The following is a 20,467-nucleotide window of genomic DNA, read 5'->3' as shown; positions in this document are numbered from 1 at the left end:
TAAACGTATTATGCTACGAAGCCAAAAGGAGAGAGAGGTTGCCGAAGCTTTTTGACCTCTCCTCTGTCCAGAGTAAACGACAAACAGGGAAGAAGTTTGACGAAAATCTTTAGTTGCCTGTAAATAGAATTTCAGGGCACGGACTACATCCAGATTATGCAAAAGTCGTTACTTCCTTGAAGAAGGATTAGGACATAATGACGGAACAACAATCTCCTGATTGATATTTCTGTTAGAGACTACCTTAGGTAAAAACCCAGGTTTAGTACGCAGAACTACCTTGTCTGAATGAAAAATCAGATAAGGAGAATCACAGTGTAAGGCAGACAATTCCGAGACTCTTCGAGCCGAGGAAATAGCCATCAAAAATAGAACTTTCCAAGATAAAAGTTTAATATCAACGGAACGAAGGGGTTCAAACGGAACTCCTTGAAGAACTTTAAGAACCAAGTTTAAGCTCCACGGAGGAGCAACAGTTTTAAACACAGGCTTAATCCTAGCTAACGCTTGACAAAAAGCCTGGATGTCTGGAACTTCTGCCAGACGCTTATGCAAAAGAATAGACAAAGCAGAAATCTGTCCCTTTAAAGAACTAGCTAATAAGCCTTTTTCCAAACCCTCTTGGAGAAAAGACAATATCCTTGGAATCCTAACCTTACTCCACGAGTAACTCTTGGATTCGCACCAATACAGGTATTTACGCCATATCTTATGGTAGATTTTTTTGGTAACAGGCTTTCGTGCCTGTATCAAAGTATCAATAACTGACTCGGAGAAACCACGCTTTGATAGGATCAAGCGTTCAATCTCCACGCAGTCAGTCTCAGAGAAATTAGATTTGGATGATTGAAAGGACCTTGTATTAGAAGGTCTTTCCTCAAAGGTAGAGTCCATGGAGGATAAGACGACATGACCACTAGGTCTGAATACCAGGTCCTGCGTGGCCACGCAGGCGCTATCAGGATCACCAATGCTCTCTCCTGTTTGATCTTGGCAATCAGTCGAGGGAGCAGAGGAAACGGTGGAAACACATAAGCCATGCTGAAGAACCAAGGAGCTGCTAGAGCATCTATTAGCTTCGATCCTGGGTCCCTGGACCTGGAACCGTAAAGAGGAAGTTTGGCATTCTGGCGAGACGCCATGAGATCCAGATCTGGTTTGCCCCAACGATGGACCAGTTGAGCAAATACCTCCGGATGGAGTTCCCACTCCCCCGGATGAAAAGTCTGACGACTTAGAAAGTCCGCCTCCCAGTTCTCCACTCCTGGGATGTGGATCGCTGACAAGTAGCAAGAGTGAGACTCTGCCCAGCGAATTATCTTTGAGACTTCCAACATCGCTAGGGAACTCTTGGTTCCCCCTTGATGGTTGATATAAGCCACAGTCGTGATGTTGTCCGACTGAAATCTGATGAACCTCAGTGTTGCTAGCTGAGGCCAAGCTAGACGAGTTTCTCCTCCTGAGTCCAGGATCCCTGAGCCTTCAGGGAATTCCAGACTGCGCCCCAGCCTAGGAGGCTGGCATCTGTTGTTACAATCGTCCAATCTGGCCTGCGAAAGGTCATACCCTTGGACAGATGGACCCGAGAAAGCCACCAGAGAAGAGAATCTCTGGTCTCTTGATCCAGATTTAGTAGAGGGGACAAATCTGAGTAATCCCCATTCCACTGACTTAGCATGCATAATTGCAGCGGTCTGAGATGCAGGCGCGCAAAAGGCACTATGTCCATTGCCGCTACCATTAAGCCGATAACTTCCATGCACTGAGCCACTGACGGGCGTGGAATGGAATGAAGGACTCGGCAAGCATTTAAGAGTTTTGATAACCTGGCCTCCGTCAGGTAAATTTTCATTTTTACAGAATCTATCAGAGTCCCTAGGAAGGAGACTCTTGTGAGAGGTGATAGAGAACTCTTTTCCACGTTCACCTTCCACCCATGCGATCTTAGAAATGCCAGAACTATCTCTGTATGAGACTTGGCAATTTGCAAGTTTGTCATCTGTATCAGGATGTCGTCTAGATACGGAGCCACCGCTATGCCTCGCAGTCTTAGAACCGCCAGAAGAGAGCCCAGCACCTTTGTAAAGATTCTCGGGGCCGTAGCCAACCCGAAGGGAAGAGCTACAAACTGGTAATGCCTGTCTAGGAAGGCAAATCTTAGGAACCGATGATGATCTTTGTGAATCGGTATGTGAAGGTAGGCATCCTTTAAATCCGCCGTGGTCATGTACTGACCCTCTTGGATCATGGGTAGGATAGTCCGAATAGTTTCCATTTTGAATGATGGAACTCTTAGGAATTTGTTTAAAATCTTTAGGTCCAAAATTGGCCTGAAGGTACCCTCTTTCTTGGGAACCACGAACAGATTTAAATAAAATCCCTGTCCTTGTTCCGTTCGCGGAACTGGGTGGATCACTCCCATTACTAGGAGGTCTTGTACGCAACATAGGAATGCCTCTTTCTTTATTTGGTTTTCTGATAACCTTGAAAGATGAAATCTCCCTAGAGGAGGAGAAGCCTTGAAGTCCAGAAGATATCCCTGAGATATGATCTCCAACGCCCAGGGATCCTGGACATCTCTTGCCCACGCCTGGGCGAAGAGAGAAAGTCTGCCCCCCACTAGATCCGTTTCCGGATAGGGGGCCATCCCTTCATGCTGTCTTAGGGGCAGCAGCAGGTTTTCTGGCCTGCTTGCCCTTGTTCCAGGACTGGTTAGTTTTCCAGGCCTGTCTGTAACGAGCAACGGTTCCTTCCTGTTTTGGAGCAGAGGAAGTTGACGTTGCTCCTGCCTTGAAGTTTCGAAAGGCACGAAAATTAGACTGTTTGGCCTTTGATTTGGCCTTATCCTGAGGAAGGGTATGACCCTTACCTCCCGTAATGTCAGCGATAATTTCTTTCAAGCCGGGCCCGAATAAGGTTTGCCCCTTGAAAGGAATATTAAGTAATTTAGATTTAGAAGTCACATCAGCTGACCAGAATGTAAGCCATAACGCTCTGCGCGCTTGAATGGCAAAACCGGAATTCTTAGCCGTTAGTTTAGTTAGATGTACAATGGCATCAGAAACAAATGCATTAGCTAGCTTAAGTGCTTTAAGCTTGTCCATAATTTCATCCAATGGAGCTGAGTGAATGGCCTCTTCTAGAGACTCAAACCAAAATCCCGCAGCAGCAGTGACAGGTGCAATGCATGCAAGGGGCTGTAAGATAAAACCTTGTTGAACAAACATTTTCTTAAGGTAACCTTCCAATTTTTTATCCATTGGATCTGAAAAAGCACAACTATCCTCCACCGGGATAGTAGTACGCTTGGCTAAAGTAGAAACTGCTCCCTCCACCTTAGGGACCATCTGCCATAAGTCCCGTGTAGTGGCGTCTATTGGAAAAAATTTTCTAAATATAGGAGGTGGGGAAAAGGGCACACCAGGTCTATCCCACTCCTTGCTAATAATTTCTGTAAGCCTTTTAGGTATAGGAAAAACGTCGGTACACACCGGTACTGCATAGTATCTATCCAGCCTACATAATTTCTCTGGAATCGCAACTGTGTTACAGTCATTCAGAGCCGCTAAAACCTCCCCTAGCAATACACGGAGGTTCTCAAGCTTAAATTTAAAATTAGAGATCTCTGAATCCGGTTTCCCTGGATCAGATCCGTCACCTACAGAATGAAGCTCTCCGTCCTCATGTTCTGCAAACTGTGACGCAGTATTGGACATGGCTCTTGTAGCAGCAGCGCGCTCTATTCTTACCCCAGAGCAATCGCGCTTGCCTCTCAATTCTGGCAATTTAGATAATACTTCTGTCAGGGTATTATTCATAATATTAGCCATATCCTGTAAGGTGATTTGTATGGCCGTCCCTGATGCACTTGGCGCCACAATATCACGCGCCTCCTGAGCGGGAGGCGAAGGTACTGACACGTGAGGAGAGTTAGTCGGCATAACTTCCCCCTCGTTGTCTGGTGATAATTCCTTTATAGATAAAGACTGACCTTTATTATTTAAAGTGAAATCAATACATTTAGTACACGTTTCTGTGGGGCTCCACAGTGGCCTTTAAACATAGTGAACAAACAGATTAATCTGTGTCAGACATGTTTAAACAGACTAGCAATAAGACTAGCAGGGGAGGAGAGAAGGGAGGAGCTATATATACAGCTCTGCTGTGGTGCTCTTTGCCACTTCCTGTTAGCAGGAGGATAATATCCCACAAGTAAGGATGAATCCGTGGACTTGTATCTAGTAGAAGAAATAATTAATTTCAAGAGCTTCCACCAAAAAACTTTGAAAGTCATCTAAAACCATTGAATAAAAAGAATGGACATGCAATCCCAGATTATCATAACGTAATAAGAGAGCTCTTTTCAAAGACTTATCTGACAAACATATCTATTACATATTAGAGATATCAAAGTCTGAAAGTCAAAATTAAACTTTCATGATTCAGATAGAGTATGCAATTTTAAACAACTTTCCAATGTAATTTTATCATCAAATTTGCTTTGTGTAAATATAAAAAGACTGCACACTTTGTTAATGGAAGTAAACTGGAAAGTTGTTTAAAATTGCTAACCTATCTGAATCATGAAAGATTAAAGGGACATGAAACTCAAAATGTTTCTTTCATGATTCAGACAGTTATTACAATTTTAAGCAATATTTCAATTTACTTCTATTATCTAATTTGCTTCACTCTTTAGATATTCTTTGTAGAAAAAATAGCAATGCACATGGGTGAGCCAATCACACGAGGCATCTATGTGCTGCTACCAATCAGCACCTACTAAGCATATCTAGATATGCTTTTAAACAAAGAATATCAGGAGAATGACGCAAATTAGAGAATAGAAGTAAATTGAAAAGTTGTTTAAAATCACATGCTCTTTCTAAATCGTCTATTGGAAAAAAATTTCTAAATATAGGAGGTGGGGAAAAGGGCACACCAGGTCTATCCCACTCCTTGCTAATAATTTCTGTAAGCCTTTTAGGTATAGGAAAAACGTCGGTACACACCGGTACTGCATAGTATCTATCCAGCCTACATAATTTCTCTGGAATCGCAACTGTGTTACAGTCATTCAGAGCCGCTAAAACCTCCCCTAGCAATACACGGAGGTTCTCAAGCTTAAATTTAAAATTAGAGATCTCTGAATCCGGTTTCCCTGGATCAGATCCGTCACCTACAGAATGAAGCTCTCCGTCCTCATGTTCTGCAAACTGTGACGCAGTATTGGACATGGCTCTTGTAGCAGCAGCGCGCTCTATTCTTACCCCAGAGCAATCGCGCTTGCCTCTCAATTCTGGCAATTTAGATAATACTTCTGTCAGGGTATTATTCATAATATTAGCCATATCCTGTAAGGTGATTTGTATGGCCGTCCCTGATGCACTTGGCGCCACAATATCACGCGCCTCCTGAGCGGGAGGCGAAGGTACTGACACGTGAGGAGAGTTAGTCGGCATAACTTCCCCCTCGTTGTCTGGTGATAATTCCTTTATAGATAAAGACTGACCTTTATTATTTAAAGTGAAATCAATACATTTAGTACACGTTTCTGTGGGGCTCCACAGTGGCCTTTAAACATAGTGAACAAACAGATTAATCTGTGTCAGACATGTTTAAACAGACTAGCAATAAGACTAGCAGACTTGGAAAACACTGTAAATAATTTTTCAAGTAATAAAGAAAAACGCTACTGTGCCTTTAAGAAGCACAGAAAACTGTCACAGTTGAAATAACAATGAACCAAATCAGTTATAGCAAACAGATTTTCACAGTAAATGTATTAAGTTAGCAGAGCATTGCACCCACTTGCAAATGGATGATTAACCCCTTAAAACCCAAACGGTTTTTATAAGCAAAAAAATGTTTATTAATACAGTCAAAAAACCACTGTCACAGGTCTGCTATGACTGATTACCTCACTCAAAATGACTTATGAAGTCCCTTAAGCTGTCTGGAGACGACCGGGTCAAGCAGAAGGAAGCAGGAAGACAGAGCCTGAATTTTTTACTGCGTCAAAAGAGAGCTAAAATAGGCCCCTCCTACTCAATATTACAATATTGGGAGTGTCAGTTAACTGTTTCTATGCAGAAATATGGTCAGCCATGTGGAAAAATTTTATGCCCCAACAAGTTTTATCACCAATGTACCTCACAAAACGAATAAACATGCCAGTAAAATCGTTTTAAACATCCCTTTTTAATGAGCTTGTATCTCTATTGATAAGCCTGATACCAGTCTTCCTACTGCATTTAAGGCTTATAACATCACTTCAGTATTAATAGCATTTTCTCAGTCAAATTCCATTCCTTAGAAAATTACTTTACTGTATATATTTAAATCAGCCTGTTAACAGTCGCTCTCACTGTATTAAAGGCTTTTACTTACATTACATCGGTATCAGCAGTATTTTCTTAGTCAATTCCATTCCATAGAAAAATAATTTACTGCACATACCTTGTTTGCAGGGTTCCCCGCACACCATTCCCTTCTGAAAGTTACCTCACTCCTCAGAATATGCGAGAACAGCCAGTGGATCTTAGTTACTGCCGCTAAGATCATAGAAAACGCAGGCAGGTTCTTCTTCCAAATACTGCCTGAGAATAAACAACACACTCCGGTGTCATTTTAAAATAAACTTTTGATTGAAGTATAAAAACACCACAGAACCTCTCACAACGTCCTATCTTTTCAGTTGCAAGAGAATGACTGGATATGACATGTGAGGGGAGGAGCTATGTAGCTGCTCTGATTGGGTGATCCTCTTGCAATTTCCTGTTGGGGAGAGAATATATTCCCATAAGTAATGGATGACCCGTGGACTGAACACACTTAACAAGAGAAATGACTGAACATACCTCAATGCTTGTAGCATGAAAAACGTTCCTCACACTGAAGTTTCTCAAGTACTCCTCAGCCATTCTGTGGGAACTTCTCTGGATCTTAGTGACAACTGCTAAGATCATCAGTCTCCAGGCAGAAATCTTCATCCATCTGCTGCCTGGGAAAAATAGCACTCACCGGTACCATTTAAAATAAAAAAGTCTTGCTTGAAGAAAATAAAAACTATAATTTTATCACCTCTTTCACTTTACCTCTTCCTATTACTTAGTATAGGCAAAGAGAATGACTGGGGAGGAGAGAAGGGAGGAGCTATATATACAGCTCTGCTGTGGTGCTCTTTGCCACTTCCTGTTAGCAGGAGGATAATATCCCACAAGTAAGGATGAATCCGTGGACTTGTATCTAGTAGAAGAAATAATTAATTTCAAGAGCTTCCACCAAAAAACTTTGAAAGTCATCTAAAACCATTGAATAAAAAGAATGGACATGCAATCCCAGATTATCATAACGTAATAAGAGAGCTCTTTTCAAAGACTTATCTGACAAACATATCTATTACATATTAGAGATATCAAAGTCTGAAAGTCAAAATTAAACTTTCATGATTCAGATAGAGTATGCAATTTTAAACAACTTTCCAATGTAATTTTATCATCAAATTTGCTTTGTGTAAATATAAAAAGACTGCACACTTTGTTAATGGAAGTAAACTGGAAAGTTGTTTAAAATTGCTAACCTATCTGAATCATGAAAGATTAAAGGGACATGAAACTCAAAATGTTTCTTTCATGATTCAGACAGTTATTACAATTTTAAGCAATATTTCAATTTACTTCTATTATCTAATTTGCTTCACTCTTTAGATATTCTTTGTAGAAAAAATAGCAATGCACATGGGTGAGCCAATCACACGAGGCATCTATGTGCTGCTACCAATCAGCACCTACTAAGCATATCTAGATATGCTTTTAAACAAAGAATATCAGGAGAATGACGCAAATTAGAGAATAGAAGTAAATTGAAAAGTTGTTTAAAATCACATGCTCTTTCTAAATCATGAAATAAAAAAGTTGGTTTCCCTGTCCCTTTAATTTTGACTTGAGTGTCTCTTTAATTCAAAACAAAGAGCAAACAATTTGAAAATGACAACACCCTGAAGGAGCACATTTTCTTTTTAGAATGTATGCAGCTTTTAAATAAAACAATTCTATACAATTTCTGGTCTAATATTTGTGCAGTTACAGTTAAGATCAACAGAACAAAGTGTTGCTCTACCAATCATGAGTATTTCCTTGGAACAATAATTATTAAAGGTTATTTGTAGAGCACCAACAGATTCTACAGCGCTAACAATGATTATTTTATAATCACAATAATATCTTACTGAGGGCCTAATATTCAAAGACCTCGCCGCTCAGGCAAGATAGTCTAAGAAGTCTCACCGGTATGGCAAGGTCCTTAAAAAAATTTAGAACACAAATTGTATCTTGATAAATGTCTATGTTGCTATGTAGTGTTCTGTATGTGAAACAGAGACTTCTACATTACAAAACAAGGCCTAAAAAAATCTCAAAGATTTTGCATGATTTCTCTCCATGCCAGCGAGGTTTTAAATATCAGGCCCTACATGTGGAATACCCATGGAAGAATAAAAACTCTCTCTTGTGGACAATATTTCAGAATTTAGGCAAGTGGCCATGATTTGAATTACTGAATGAAAAGTCTTCATAGAAGTGCTCATATGACCTTTGCTTCTTAACTTGCTGTAAGCAGTCTCGCTCATGCATAAGGGCACCACTGCTTAATAAATGGAGCTCATAGAGTTGTACTCAGAAGCTGACAACAAGGTTAAGATATTGTTACGATATTAGAGCATCGGGAACTTATCTCAAAATTAGTGAATCTTAAATGCTAATCAGAATTGAATTGACACAATTCAAACATTTTATGTGTAAAGTTACCTGATTATTAACCCTTTCAATGACACATGAAATGACATGAAGAACTTGCATCTTTGTGTCACATTCATTAACTTCTTGAAGAAGCCGGAAAAGCAGACTGAAGATGGATTCTAGATACTAAAAAATACAAATTAAATTTAAAGTAAATTTACATGTTGAAAAGAATATAAAACTGTAAATTTATGTAAACACAAATCAGCTTGTTGTAGTTACTTTTAAAAAGACATCAAAGTCCTTTTTATAGACTTGTGCAATGTTGTAGACAAAAAACAGTGCTTAATGCCATGTAGCAGTTTTTAAGGCAAATAACATATTAGCATGTGTAAAAAGGAACAAGAATTACAGGGTTGAAAGCAAAATTATGCACCTATTTCAATCCTTGGTAAGACCTTATCTTGGGTATGGAGTACAGTTTAAAAAGATCAGTTATTTAAAAAAGGCATCAGACTAAGTGTGATGGTTAAACTCAGTGGTGTTTTTGCCCTCTTTCAGTCACATCATGCTACTATCTTACTATGCAGGGGGTTGATGGGTCTATTTCTGTTGTTATTATTGGGAGCTGCCAGTCTTATCTGACTCACTGTCACACTTTCGTTCTCGAGTCTTGTCTCCTTCTCTGTGCACCTATCATCATGAGCATGTGGCTGTCTAAGGGTGAGTTTCTTTATCCAAGTGTAAATGTTAAACCATGAGTAAGTACCTCTGTGTGATTTAGGACTCTATATAAATAATAGTTCATATCCCCTAAATATGATTAAAAATGTCCCTCCACTTTCTTCAGCATGCTTATTGATACAGTGTTGGTGAAAAGGTTACATACTATATAACATGTCTGTATTTTAATTAACAGGGTTTTACTTACTGGCAAAAACTGTTCTGTTCTGAATTCGAAATCATCTACTGGTAATCAAATGTTATGGAATATTTTAACAGAATCCAAATATAATGATTAAAAAAAAAAAATTACACAAAAGTAGATACAGTATTTTTCATGACAATTTTGCAATAGTGGATTATTCAAACACCCCAGCAAATTGTTATTTGAAAGGTTATGCAGAAAGGTTATGCAGAAAGCATTGTATTTTTTTGGGGGGTTTAGTCAACATGATATGCATATATCATTTATTGCACTTGTAAAAATATTGCAAATGTTTTACACTTTAAGACTGTATTGCTACTATGTAAAAGTTTGTAAAGAGAGTTTAAAAGGCACAATTAAACTTCCATGATTCAGACACAGCAAACAATTTAAAAACAACTTTCCAATTTACTTTGATTATCAAATGGTCCACATCATCTTTATATGCACACTTTATAAAGCAGCAAATAGTCTATTTTCACTTTAACTGTTAATGGTGGAGTTTAATTTATCTAAAAACTCATACAACCTTTAACATTGTATAGACTAAATACATTGTTTGATACTTTATAAATGCATAGTGTATATATACATCCACTTTCATTTGAAGAGAGTTTACAATAAATAATTTGGATAGATTAGACAATTTAGGGTTCTTTAGATTTGGGAAGAAAAATTTAATAACGTATTTTTATTATCTTTGACAAAACTTTTGAAGCAGTTCTCAAAAAAGATTTCCACTGATTCTTTCTAGATATCATTCAAATTACTAACACCATCAAAAAGAATGTCAAATATGCAATAGCTCTTGAATCAAAACCTTATGTTGTATGTTCTTTAACATAATCTTTTTGAATCTATAAATAATTTGTTTTAACACTGAACCCAGATTTTTACTGCCTGAAAAAAACATAATTTATGCTTACCTGATGAATTTATTTCTCTTGTAGTGTGTTCAGTCGACGGGTCATCCATTACTTATGGGATATATTCTCCTTCCCAACAGGAAGTTGCAAGAGGATCACCCAAGCAGAGCTGCTATATAGCTCCTCCCCTCACGTCATATCCAATCATTCGACCGAAACAAGACGAGAAAGGATAAACTATAAGGTGCAGTGGTGACTGGAGTTATAATTTTAAAATTTAGAACCTGCCTTAAAAAGACAGGGCGGGCCGTGGACAGAACACACTACAAGAGAAATAAATTTATCAGGTAAGCATAAATTATGTTTTCTCTTGTTAAGTGTGTTCAGTCCACGGGTCATCCATTACTTATGGGATACCAATACCAAAGCTAAGTACACGGATGATGGGAGGGACAAGGCAGGAACATTAAACAGAAGGAACCACTGCCTGTAGAACCTTTCTCCCAAAACCAGCCTCCGAAGAAGCGAAAGTGTCAAATTTGTAAAATTTGGAAAAAGTATGAAGTGAAGACCAAGTTGCAGCCTTGCAAATCTGTTCAACAGAGGCTTCATTCTTAAAGGCCCAGGTGGAAGCCACAGCTCTAGTGGAATGAGCTGTAATTCTTTCAGGAGGCTGCTGTCCAGCAGTCTCATAGGCTAAACATATTATGCTACGAAGCCAGAAAGAGAGAGAGGTAGCCGAAGCCTTTTGACCTCTCCTCTGTCCAGAGTAAACGACAAACAGAGAAGAAGTTTGTCTAAAATCTTTAGTTGCCTGTAAGTAGAACTTCAGAGCACGGACCACGTCTAGATTATGCAAAAGACGTTCCTTCTTTGAAGAAGGATTAGGACATAATGATGGAACAACAATCTCTTGATTGATATTCCTGTTAGAAACAACCTTAGGTAAAAACCCAGGTTTCGTACGCAGAACTACCTTGTCTGAATGAAAGATCAGATAAGGAGAATCACAATGTAAGGCAGATAACTCAGAGACTATTCGAGCCGAGGAAATAGCCATCAAAAACAAAACTTTCCAAGATAAAAGCTTAATATCAATGGAATGAAGGGGTTCAAACGGAACACCCTGAAGAACTTTAAGAACCAAATTTAAGCTCCACGGAGGAGCAACAGCTTTAAACACAGGCTTAATTCTAGCCAAAGCCTGACAAAAGGCCTGGACGTCTGGATTCTCTGCCAGACATTTGTGTAAAAGAATAGACAGAGCTGAAATCTGTCCCTTTAGCGAACTAGCGGATAAACCCTTTTCTAAACCCTCTTGTAGAAAAGCCAATATCCTAGGAATCCTAACCTTACTCCATGAGTAACTCTTGGATTCGCACCAATATAAATATTTACGCCATATCTTATGGTAAATTTTTCTGGTCACAGGTTTCTGAGCCTGTATCAATGTATCAATAACCGAATCCGAAAACCCACGCTTTGATAGAATCAAGCGTTCAATTTCCAGGCAGTCAGCCTCAGAGAAATTAGGTTTGGATGGTTGAAAGGACCCTGAATTAGAAGGTCCTGCCTCAGAGGAAGAGACCATGGTGGACAGGACGACATGTCCACTAGGTCTGCATACCAGGTCCTGCGTGGCCACGCAGGCGCTATCAGAATTACCGATGCCTTCTCCTGTTTGATCCTGGCAATCAGTCGAGGTAGCAACGGAAATGGTGGAAACACATAAGCTATGTTGAAAACCCAAGGGGCTGCTAATGCATCTACCAGCACCGCTCCCGGGTCCCTGGACATGGATCCGTAACAAGGAAGCTTCGCGTTCTGGCGAGATGCCATGAGATCCAGATCCGGTTTGCCCCAACGACGAATCAGTTGAGCAAATACCTCCGGGTGAAGTTCCCACTCTCCCGGATGAAAAGTCTGGCGACTTAGGAAATCCGCCTCCCAGTTCTCTACGCCTGGGATGTAAATCGCTGACAGGTGGCAAGAGTGAGACTCTGCCCAGCGAATTATCTTCGAGACCTCCAACATCGCTAGGGAACTCCTGGTTCCCCCTTGATGATTGATGTAAGCCACAGTCGTGATATTGTCCGACTGAAATCTGATGAACCTCAGTTTTGCTAACTGAGGCCAAGCTAGAAGAGCATTGAATATTGCTCTTAATTCTAGAATGTTTATTGGAAGGAGTTTCTCCTCCTGAGTCCACGATCCCTGAGCCTTCAGGGAATTCCAGACTGCTCCCCAGCCTAGAAGGCTGGCATCCATTGTTACAATCGTCCAATCTGGTCTGCGAAAGGTCATTCCTTTGGACAGATGAACAGGTGACAACCACCAGAGAAGAGAATCTCTGGTCTCCTGGTCCAGATTTAGCAAAGGGGACAGATCTGAATAATCCCTGTTCCATTGACTGAGCATGCATAGTTGCAGCGGTCTGAGATGCAGGCGCGCAAATGGCACTATGTCCATTGCCGCAACCATTAAGCCGATTACCTCCATGCACTGAGCTACTGATGGGCTTGGAACGGAATGAAGGACACGGCAAGCATTGAGAATCTTTGATAACCTGGACTCCGTCAGGTAAATCTTCATCTCTACAGAATCTATAAGAGTCCCTAGAAAAGGAACCCTTGTGAGTGGTAACAGAGAACTCTTTTCCACGTTCACTTTCCACCCATGCGACCTCAGAAATGCTAGAACTATCTCTGTATGAGACTTTGCATTCTGAAAACTTGACGCTTGTATCAGAATGTCGTCTAGGTACGGAGCCACCGCTATGCCTCGTGGTCTTAGTACCGCCAGAAGTGAACCCAGAACCTTCGTAAAAATTCTCGGGGCCGTGGCTAACCCGAAGGGAAGAGCCACAAACTGGTAATGCCTGTCTAGAAAGGCAAACCTTAGGTACCGATAATGATCTTTGTGAATCGGTATGTGAAGGTAAGCATCCTTTAAGTCCACTGTGGTCATATATTGACCCTCTTGGATCATGGGTAGGATGGTTCGAATGGTTTCCATCTTGAACGATGGTACCCTTAGGAATTTGTTTAAGATCTTTAAGTCCAAGATTGGTCTGAAGGTTCCCTCTTTTTTGGGAACCACGAATAGATTTGAGTAAAAATCCTTGTCCCTGTTCCGATCGCGGAACTGAGTGGAACACTCCCATGATTAAGAGGTCTTGTACACATTGTAGAAATGCCTCTCTCTTTACTAGGTTTGTTGATAACCTCGATAGATGGAACCTCCCTTGTGGAGGAGAGGTTTTGAAATCCAGAAGGTATCCCTGAGATATAATCTTCAACGTCCAGGGATCCTGCACATCTCTTGCCCAAGCCTGGGCGAAGAGAGAAAGTCTGCCCCCCACTAAATCCGTCTCCGGATAGGGGGCCCTGTCTTCATGCTGTCTTAGGGGCGGGAGTAGGCTTTCTGGCCTGCTTGCCCTTGTTCCATGACTGGTTGCCTTTCCAACCCTGTCTGTAATGAGCAGTAGTTCCTTCCTGTTTTGGAGCGGAGGAAGTTGATGCTGCTCCTGCCTTGAAGTTAAGAAAGGCACGAAAATTAGACTGTTTGGCCTTTGGTTTGGCCCTGTCCTGAGGAAGGGCGTGGCTCTTACCTCCCGTAATGTCAGCAATAATTTCCTTCAAGCCGGGCCCGAATAAGGTCTGCCCTTTGAAAGGAATGTTAAGTAGCTTAGACTTGGAAGTTACATCCGCTGACCAGGATTTAAGCCAGAGCGCTCTGCGCGCCTGTATGGCGAATCCGGAATTTTTAGCCGTAAGTTTGGTTAGATGTACTATGGCATCTGAAACAAACGCATTAGCTTGCTTAAGGGTTCTAACTTTGCACAAAGCCTCATCCAATGGTGCTGTGCGAATCGCCTCTTCCAGAGACTCAAACCAGAATGCCGCTGCAGCCGTGACAGGCGCAATGCATGCAAGAGGCTGCAATATAAAACCCTGTTGAACAAACATTTTCTTAAGATAACCCTCTAATTTTTTATCCATTGGATCTGAGAAAGCACAGCTATCCTCCACCGGGATAGTGGTACGCTTGGCTAAAGTAGAATCTGCTCCCTCCACCTTAGGGACCGTCTGCCATAAGTCTCGTGTGGTGGCGTCTATAGGAAACATTTTTCTAAATATCGGGGGAGGGGAAAAAGGCACACCGGGTCTATCCCACTCCTTACTAATAATTTCTGTAAGTCTTTTTGGTATAGGAAAGACGTCAGTACACACCGGTACCGCATAGTATCTATCCAACCTACACATTTTCTCTGGAATTGCCACCGTGTCGCAATCATTCAGAGCCGCTAATACCTCCCCTAGTAACACACGGAGGTTCTCAAGCTTAAATTTAAAATTAGAAATTTCTGAATCCGGTCTCCCCGGATCAGAACCGTCACCGACAGAATGAAGCTCACCGTCTTCATGTTCTGCAAATTGTGACGCAGTATCAGACATGGCCCTCGTGTCATCAGCACGCTCTGTCCTTAACCCAGAGCTATCGCGCTTGCCCCTTAATTTGGGCATATTATATAATACTTCTTTCTAGGGATGCACCGAAATTTCGGCCGCAGAAAGTTTCGGCCGAAAATTGCATTTTTGGCTATTTCGGTTTTCGGGTTTTTTGCCTGTTATTTTCGGTAACATTATTGTGTAGCATGTTTAAAATTTGATGCTAGCCTAGAGCTGCTGTTTAAGTTTATTACTTGACTTACTGTTCTGCATATAATGAGTTTTCTAAGACTATACTTTATTTGGATAATTAGTAAAAAAAAAAAAAACCTGTTAAATATGATTCTGTTACATAGAACTAAATGAAGAATAATACAGTATATTGATATTTATAATTTTTTTAATTAGGGATGCACCAAAATTTTGGTCGCAGAAACATTTTGGCCGAAAATTGCATTTTTTGCCTTTTATTTTTTTTTCTTGGTAAAATTATTGTGTAGCATATTATTGTTTTAAGATATTTTTGTCCAATTTCAGTGTGTTACTTTCAATAAAAGTGTGGGCTTTTTTTATTGGCTCTAATTATGCAAAAAAAAAACTAAAAAAAACTAATTTGAAAATAATTTGAAAAAATACATTTTCGGTAACCGTTTCGGTTTTCGGCCAAGTGCATCCCGGATTTTCGGATTCGGTTTCGGTCCAGAATTTCCATTTCGGTGCATCACTACTTCTTTCATAACATTAGCCATATCATGTAAAGTGATTTGTAAGGGCCTAGATGTACTTGGCGTCTCAATCCTACGCATCTCCTGAGCGGGAGACGCAGGTACTGACACGTGAGGAGAGTTAGGCGGCATAACTTTTTTAACGCTTTTAATCACAGTCAAACACACTGTCACAGATCTGCTGTGACTGATTACCTCCCTCAAAAATGAATTTTGCAGACCCCTGAGCTCTCTAGAGACGTCCTGGATCAAGGAGGAAGAAGCAGGAAGACTGTGCTAGAATTTTAACTGCGCAACAAGGCGCTAAAACAAGGACCCTCCCACTCCTATTACAACAGTGGGAGCCCTGATATAACGGATTCCATGCAGAAAATATATGTTAGCCATGTGGAAAAAATCATGCCCAAAGAGATTTATCACCAAAGTACCTCACAAAAACGAATAACATGCCAGTAAACGTTTTATTAAAAAACAACATTTTCCAATGTCATGCAAAGTTATCACTAAGCCTGCTACCAGTCGCTACCACTGCAGATAAGGCTCAAGTATTATTTCAGTTTTAACAGTATTTTCTCAGTCAAATTCTAGTCCCTAGAAAATAACTTGACTGCGCATACATTTATCAGCCTGATACCAGTTGCCACTACTGCATTTAAGGCTGTACTTACATCATACGGTAACAGCAGTATTTTCTTAGTCAATTCCATTCCCAGAAAATAATGTACTGTACATACCTCATTTGCGGAGGACCCCGCATGCTATTCCCAGTTTCTGAAGTTACCCCACTCCTCAGAATGTCGAGAACAGCCAGTGGATCTTAGTTACGCCTGCTAAGATCATAGAAAAAAACGCAGGCAGTTTCTTCTTCCAAATACTGCCTGAGATAGAAAAACAGCACACTCCGGTGCCATTTAAAAAAACAAACTAGGGCTGCAACTAACGATTATTTTCATAATCGATTAATCGGCCGATTATTTTTTCGATTAATCGACTAATCGGATAAAAAGAGAATCAATAATAGTTTTCTATGTTTTAAATAAAATCCACATAATGAGTGTTACAAATATAAACTTCAGACTAAAACTTTACATTAACACAACTGTTTCTTCAATTTTTAAGCAGCAGAGAACAGTTTTATAATTAAACAAAACCACAAACTGTTTGAAAAGAGGTAGAACTAGAAAGAGTTAGACTATCACTGTTAATAACATTCTGTTATTCACTCTTTCAGAAACTTTGCATTGAAATGCAAACATCTCAACATGTCCACATGCTTCTGGCTAAGGCTGGTTCTCTGTTTGCAGCTATATTTCCTGCAGCAGAGAAAAGGCTGTTGATGTGTATAAGTAGGGTTTTGCCAATTTCACCAAAGTGGGATATTAATCTTTGTTAGCTCTTCACCAATGCTAAGTGTTTCCTACCTTGGCAAGGGGCCTCTCAATAAAGTAACCCTTGACTTCCTTCTAACATAAAAATATCTTGAATATCTATATGCAATGGTAAATAACCAGCTATAAGGTTAGGGGAAATATCTAGTGCGTTCTAAAAATAACAAATATATACTTATAAAGGTTGAATCTGGTACATATCACAATTTATTAAAAATATAAAAAAACAATAAAAAACAAAATCAGAAGCGCTAAAGATACAATAACTGGACAAAGCCTTTCACATTTATTTATACAGTACATATAATCAGCAATAGCAAGCAATACGCTAATAATTGTGCAAACAGATAATAGTGCACATCAATTTAAATAACTCCCATCAATCTAGGGGCAAGGTGTAAACAACAAGCTTGGCACTATATCATGAAAAGAATAGTTCCAAATCACCAGATTTAATATAAACAATCCAAATGATGACTATTATATCTGGTTTGCACATAAGCCAGTGGTAGTTGTAAACGTATACTGTCTTGAAAAAGTGAAAAGTAGACGTCTGTAGATGTCCTTTAGGCTAAGGACCTAACCATAAAACACAGAACCATGTGCAGGAGTTTATTGGAGTGAAGCAGCTGGTGTTGTGCACAGACCAACTAATTGCAAACCGATTAATCGATTATGAGATTCGTTGACAACTATTTTCATAATCGATTATTATCGATTATGACGATTAGTTGTTGCAGCTCTATAACAAACTTTTGATTGAAGAATAGTTAAGTAAAAACTCCAGCTCCTCTCGCGACCTCCTTCTTTGTTGAGGGTTGCAAGAGAATGACTGGATATGACATGTGAGGGGAGGAGCTATATAGCAGCTCTGCTTGGGTGATCCTCTTGCAACTTCCTGTTGGGAAGGAGAATATATCCCATAAGTAATGGATGACCCGTGGACTGAACACACTTAACAAGAGAAAAGACATTTCTGAAATCCACCCTCCAATGAGACCTAAACTTTACAAAAAAAGAAAAATTGTGCTTCTATATTAGATGAACAAATAAACATTTTCTTTAAAAAAAAAAAAAAAGTGATAATACAAAGGTGATAATTGTGATAGTCGACACGTAAAAGCATTCATCTAATTGTCCGAAAATTTGACTAAAAGTTAGATCTACATAAAAAAGGGTCATTAATGCAATTTTTCCCTGGGGCATCTAAAGAGGGAAATATACAGCAATACAAGAGAATAGCCACTCAAGCCTAACACAACGTGCCCTAACGAGGAACATATTACTTGCATGACTAGATATATTTGTGCAGGAATGGACAAAAGGAAGACATGTATAGCTACAGAATCGCCAAACATTCTCTGCCCCTGAGGATTTTAGGTACCACAGTAAACCATGTAGATTTTTCTATCCAGATAAAAAAAAATATCAACATAAAAAAACAGAATTTATGCTTACCTGATAAATTACTTTCTCCAACGGTGTGTCCGGTCCACGGCGTCATCCATTACTTGTGGGATATTCTCCTCCCCTACAGGGAAAGGCAAGGAGAGCACACAGCAAGAGCTGTCCATATAGCTCCCCCTCTGGCTCCGCCCCCCAGTTATTCGACCGACGGTTAGGAGAAAAAGGAGAAACTATAGGGTGCCGTGGTGACTGTAGTGTATAAAGAAAAAGAAACATTTTTCAAACCTGATTAAAAAACCAGGGCGGGCCGTGGACCGGACACACCGTTGGAGAAAGTAATTTATCAGGTAAGCATAAATTCTGTTTTCTCCAACATTGGTGTGTCCGGTCCACGGCGTCATCCATTACTTGTGGGAACCAATACCAAAGCTTTAGGACACGGAAGAAGGGAGGGAGCAAATCAGGTTACCTAAACAGAAGGCACCACGGCTTGCAAAACCTTTCTCCCAAAAACAGCCTCCGAAGAAGCAAAAATATCAAATTTGTAAAATTTGGCAAAAGTGTGCAGAGAAGACCAAGTCGCTGCCTTACATATCTGATTAACAGAAGCCTCGTTCTTGAAGGCCCAAGTGGAAGCCACAGCCCTAGTGGAGTGAGCTGTGATTCGTTCAGGAGGCTGCCGTCCGGCAGTCTCATAAGCCAATCGTATAATGCTTTTCAGCCAGAAAGAAGGAGAGGTAGCAATAGCTTTTTGTCCTCTCCTCTTACCAGAGTAAACGAAAAACAAAGGATGAGGTTTGTCTAAAATTCTTTGTTGCTTCTAAATAGAACTTTAAAGCACGGACTACATCTAAATTGTGTAACAAACGTTCCTTCTTTGAAACTGGATTCGGGCACAGAGAAGGAACAACTATTTCCTGGTTAATATTCTTGTTGGAAACAACTTTTGGAAGAAAACCAGGCTTGGTACGCAAAATAACCTTATCTGAATGGAACACCAGATAGGGTGGATCACACTGCAAAGCAGATAATTCAGAATCTCTTCTAGCAGAAGAAATAGCAACAAAAAACGGAACTTTCCAAGATAGCAACTTGATATCTATGGAATGTAAGGGTTCAAACGGAACCCCCTGAAGAACTGAAAGAACTAAATTTAGACTCCAAGGAGGAGTCAAGGGTCTGTAAACAGGTTTGATTCTGACCAAAGCCTGTACAAAAGCTTGTACCTCTGGCACAGCTGCCATTCGTTTGTATAACAAGACAGATAAAGCAGAAATCTGTCCTTTTAGAGAACTCGCTGACAATCCCTTATCCAAACCTTCTTGGAGAAAGGAGAGGACCTTAGGAATTTTAATCTTACTCCAGGAGAATCCCTTGGATTCACACCAACAGATATAACTTTTCCATATTTTATGGTAAATCTTTCTAGTCACAGGCTTTCTGGCTTGGACCAGAGTATCTATCACTGAATCTGAAAACCCACGCTTGGATAAAATCAAACGTTCAATTTCCAAGCAGTCAGCTGCAGAGAAATTAGATTTGGATGTTCGAATGGACCTTGTACTAGAAGATCCTGTCTCAAAGGTAGCTTCCATGGTGGAACCGATGACATATTCACCAGGTCTGCATACCAAGTCCTGCGCGGCCATGCAGGACCTATCAGAATCACCGAGGCCTTCTCCTGTTTGATCCTGGCTACAAGCCTGGGAAGGAGAGGGAACGGTGGAAACGCATAAGCTAGGTTGAACGACCAAGGCGCCACTAATGCATCCACTAGAGTGGCCTTGGGATCCCTGGATCTGGACCTGTAGCAAGGAACCTTGAAGTTCTGACGAGACGCCATCAGATCCATGTCTGGAATGCCCCATAATTGAGTCAACTGGGCAAACACCTCCGGGTGGAGTTCCCACTCCCCCGGATAGAAAATCTGACGACTCAGATAATCCGCCTCCCAGTTGTCTACT

The 20,467-nt window shown here is 40.4% G+C and overlaps 1 protein-coding gene across 1 annotated transcript in view; it reads right to left on the bottom strand.

The window, feature by feature from the left end:
- The window catches only part of IPO11 (importin 11), a 950,863-nt gene that overhangs the window by 375,648 nt on the left and 554,748 nt on the right, over window positions 1-20,467 (bottom strand). Inside the window, exons 18-19 of the mRNA XM_053701321.1 lie at window positions 9,670-9,710; window positions 8,808-8,924 (exon numbers count right to left, since the gene is read on the bottom strand). Of these exons, the coding sequence (XP_053557296.1) occupies window positions 8,808-8,924; window positions 9,670-9,710 (158 nt within the window). The remainder of the gene's footprint in view (window positions 1-8,807; window positions 8,925-9,669; window positions 9,711-20,467) is intronic.

The sequence above is a fragment of the Bombina bombina genome, chromosome 2 (genome assembly GCF_027579735.1).
Source record: "Bombina bombina isolate aBomBom1 chromosome 2, aBomBom1.pri, whole genome shotgun sequence".
NCBI lineage: Eukaryota > Metazoa > Chordata > Amphibia > Anura > Bombinatoridae > Bombina > Bombina bombina.
This window is presented reverse-complemented; position numbering and strand designations above follow the sequence as displayed.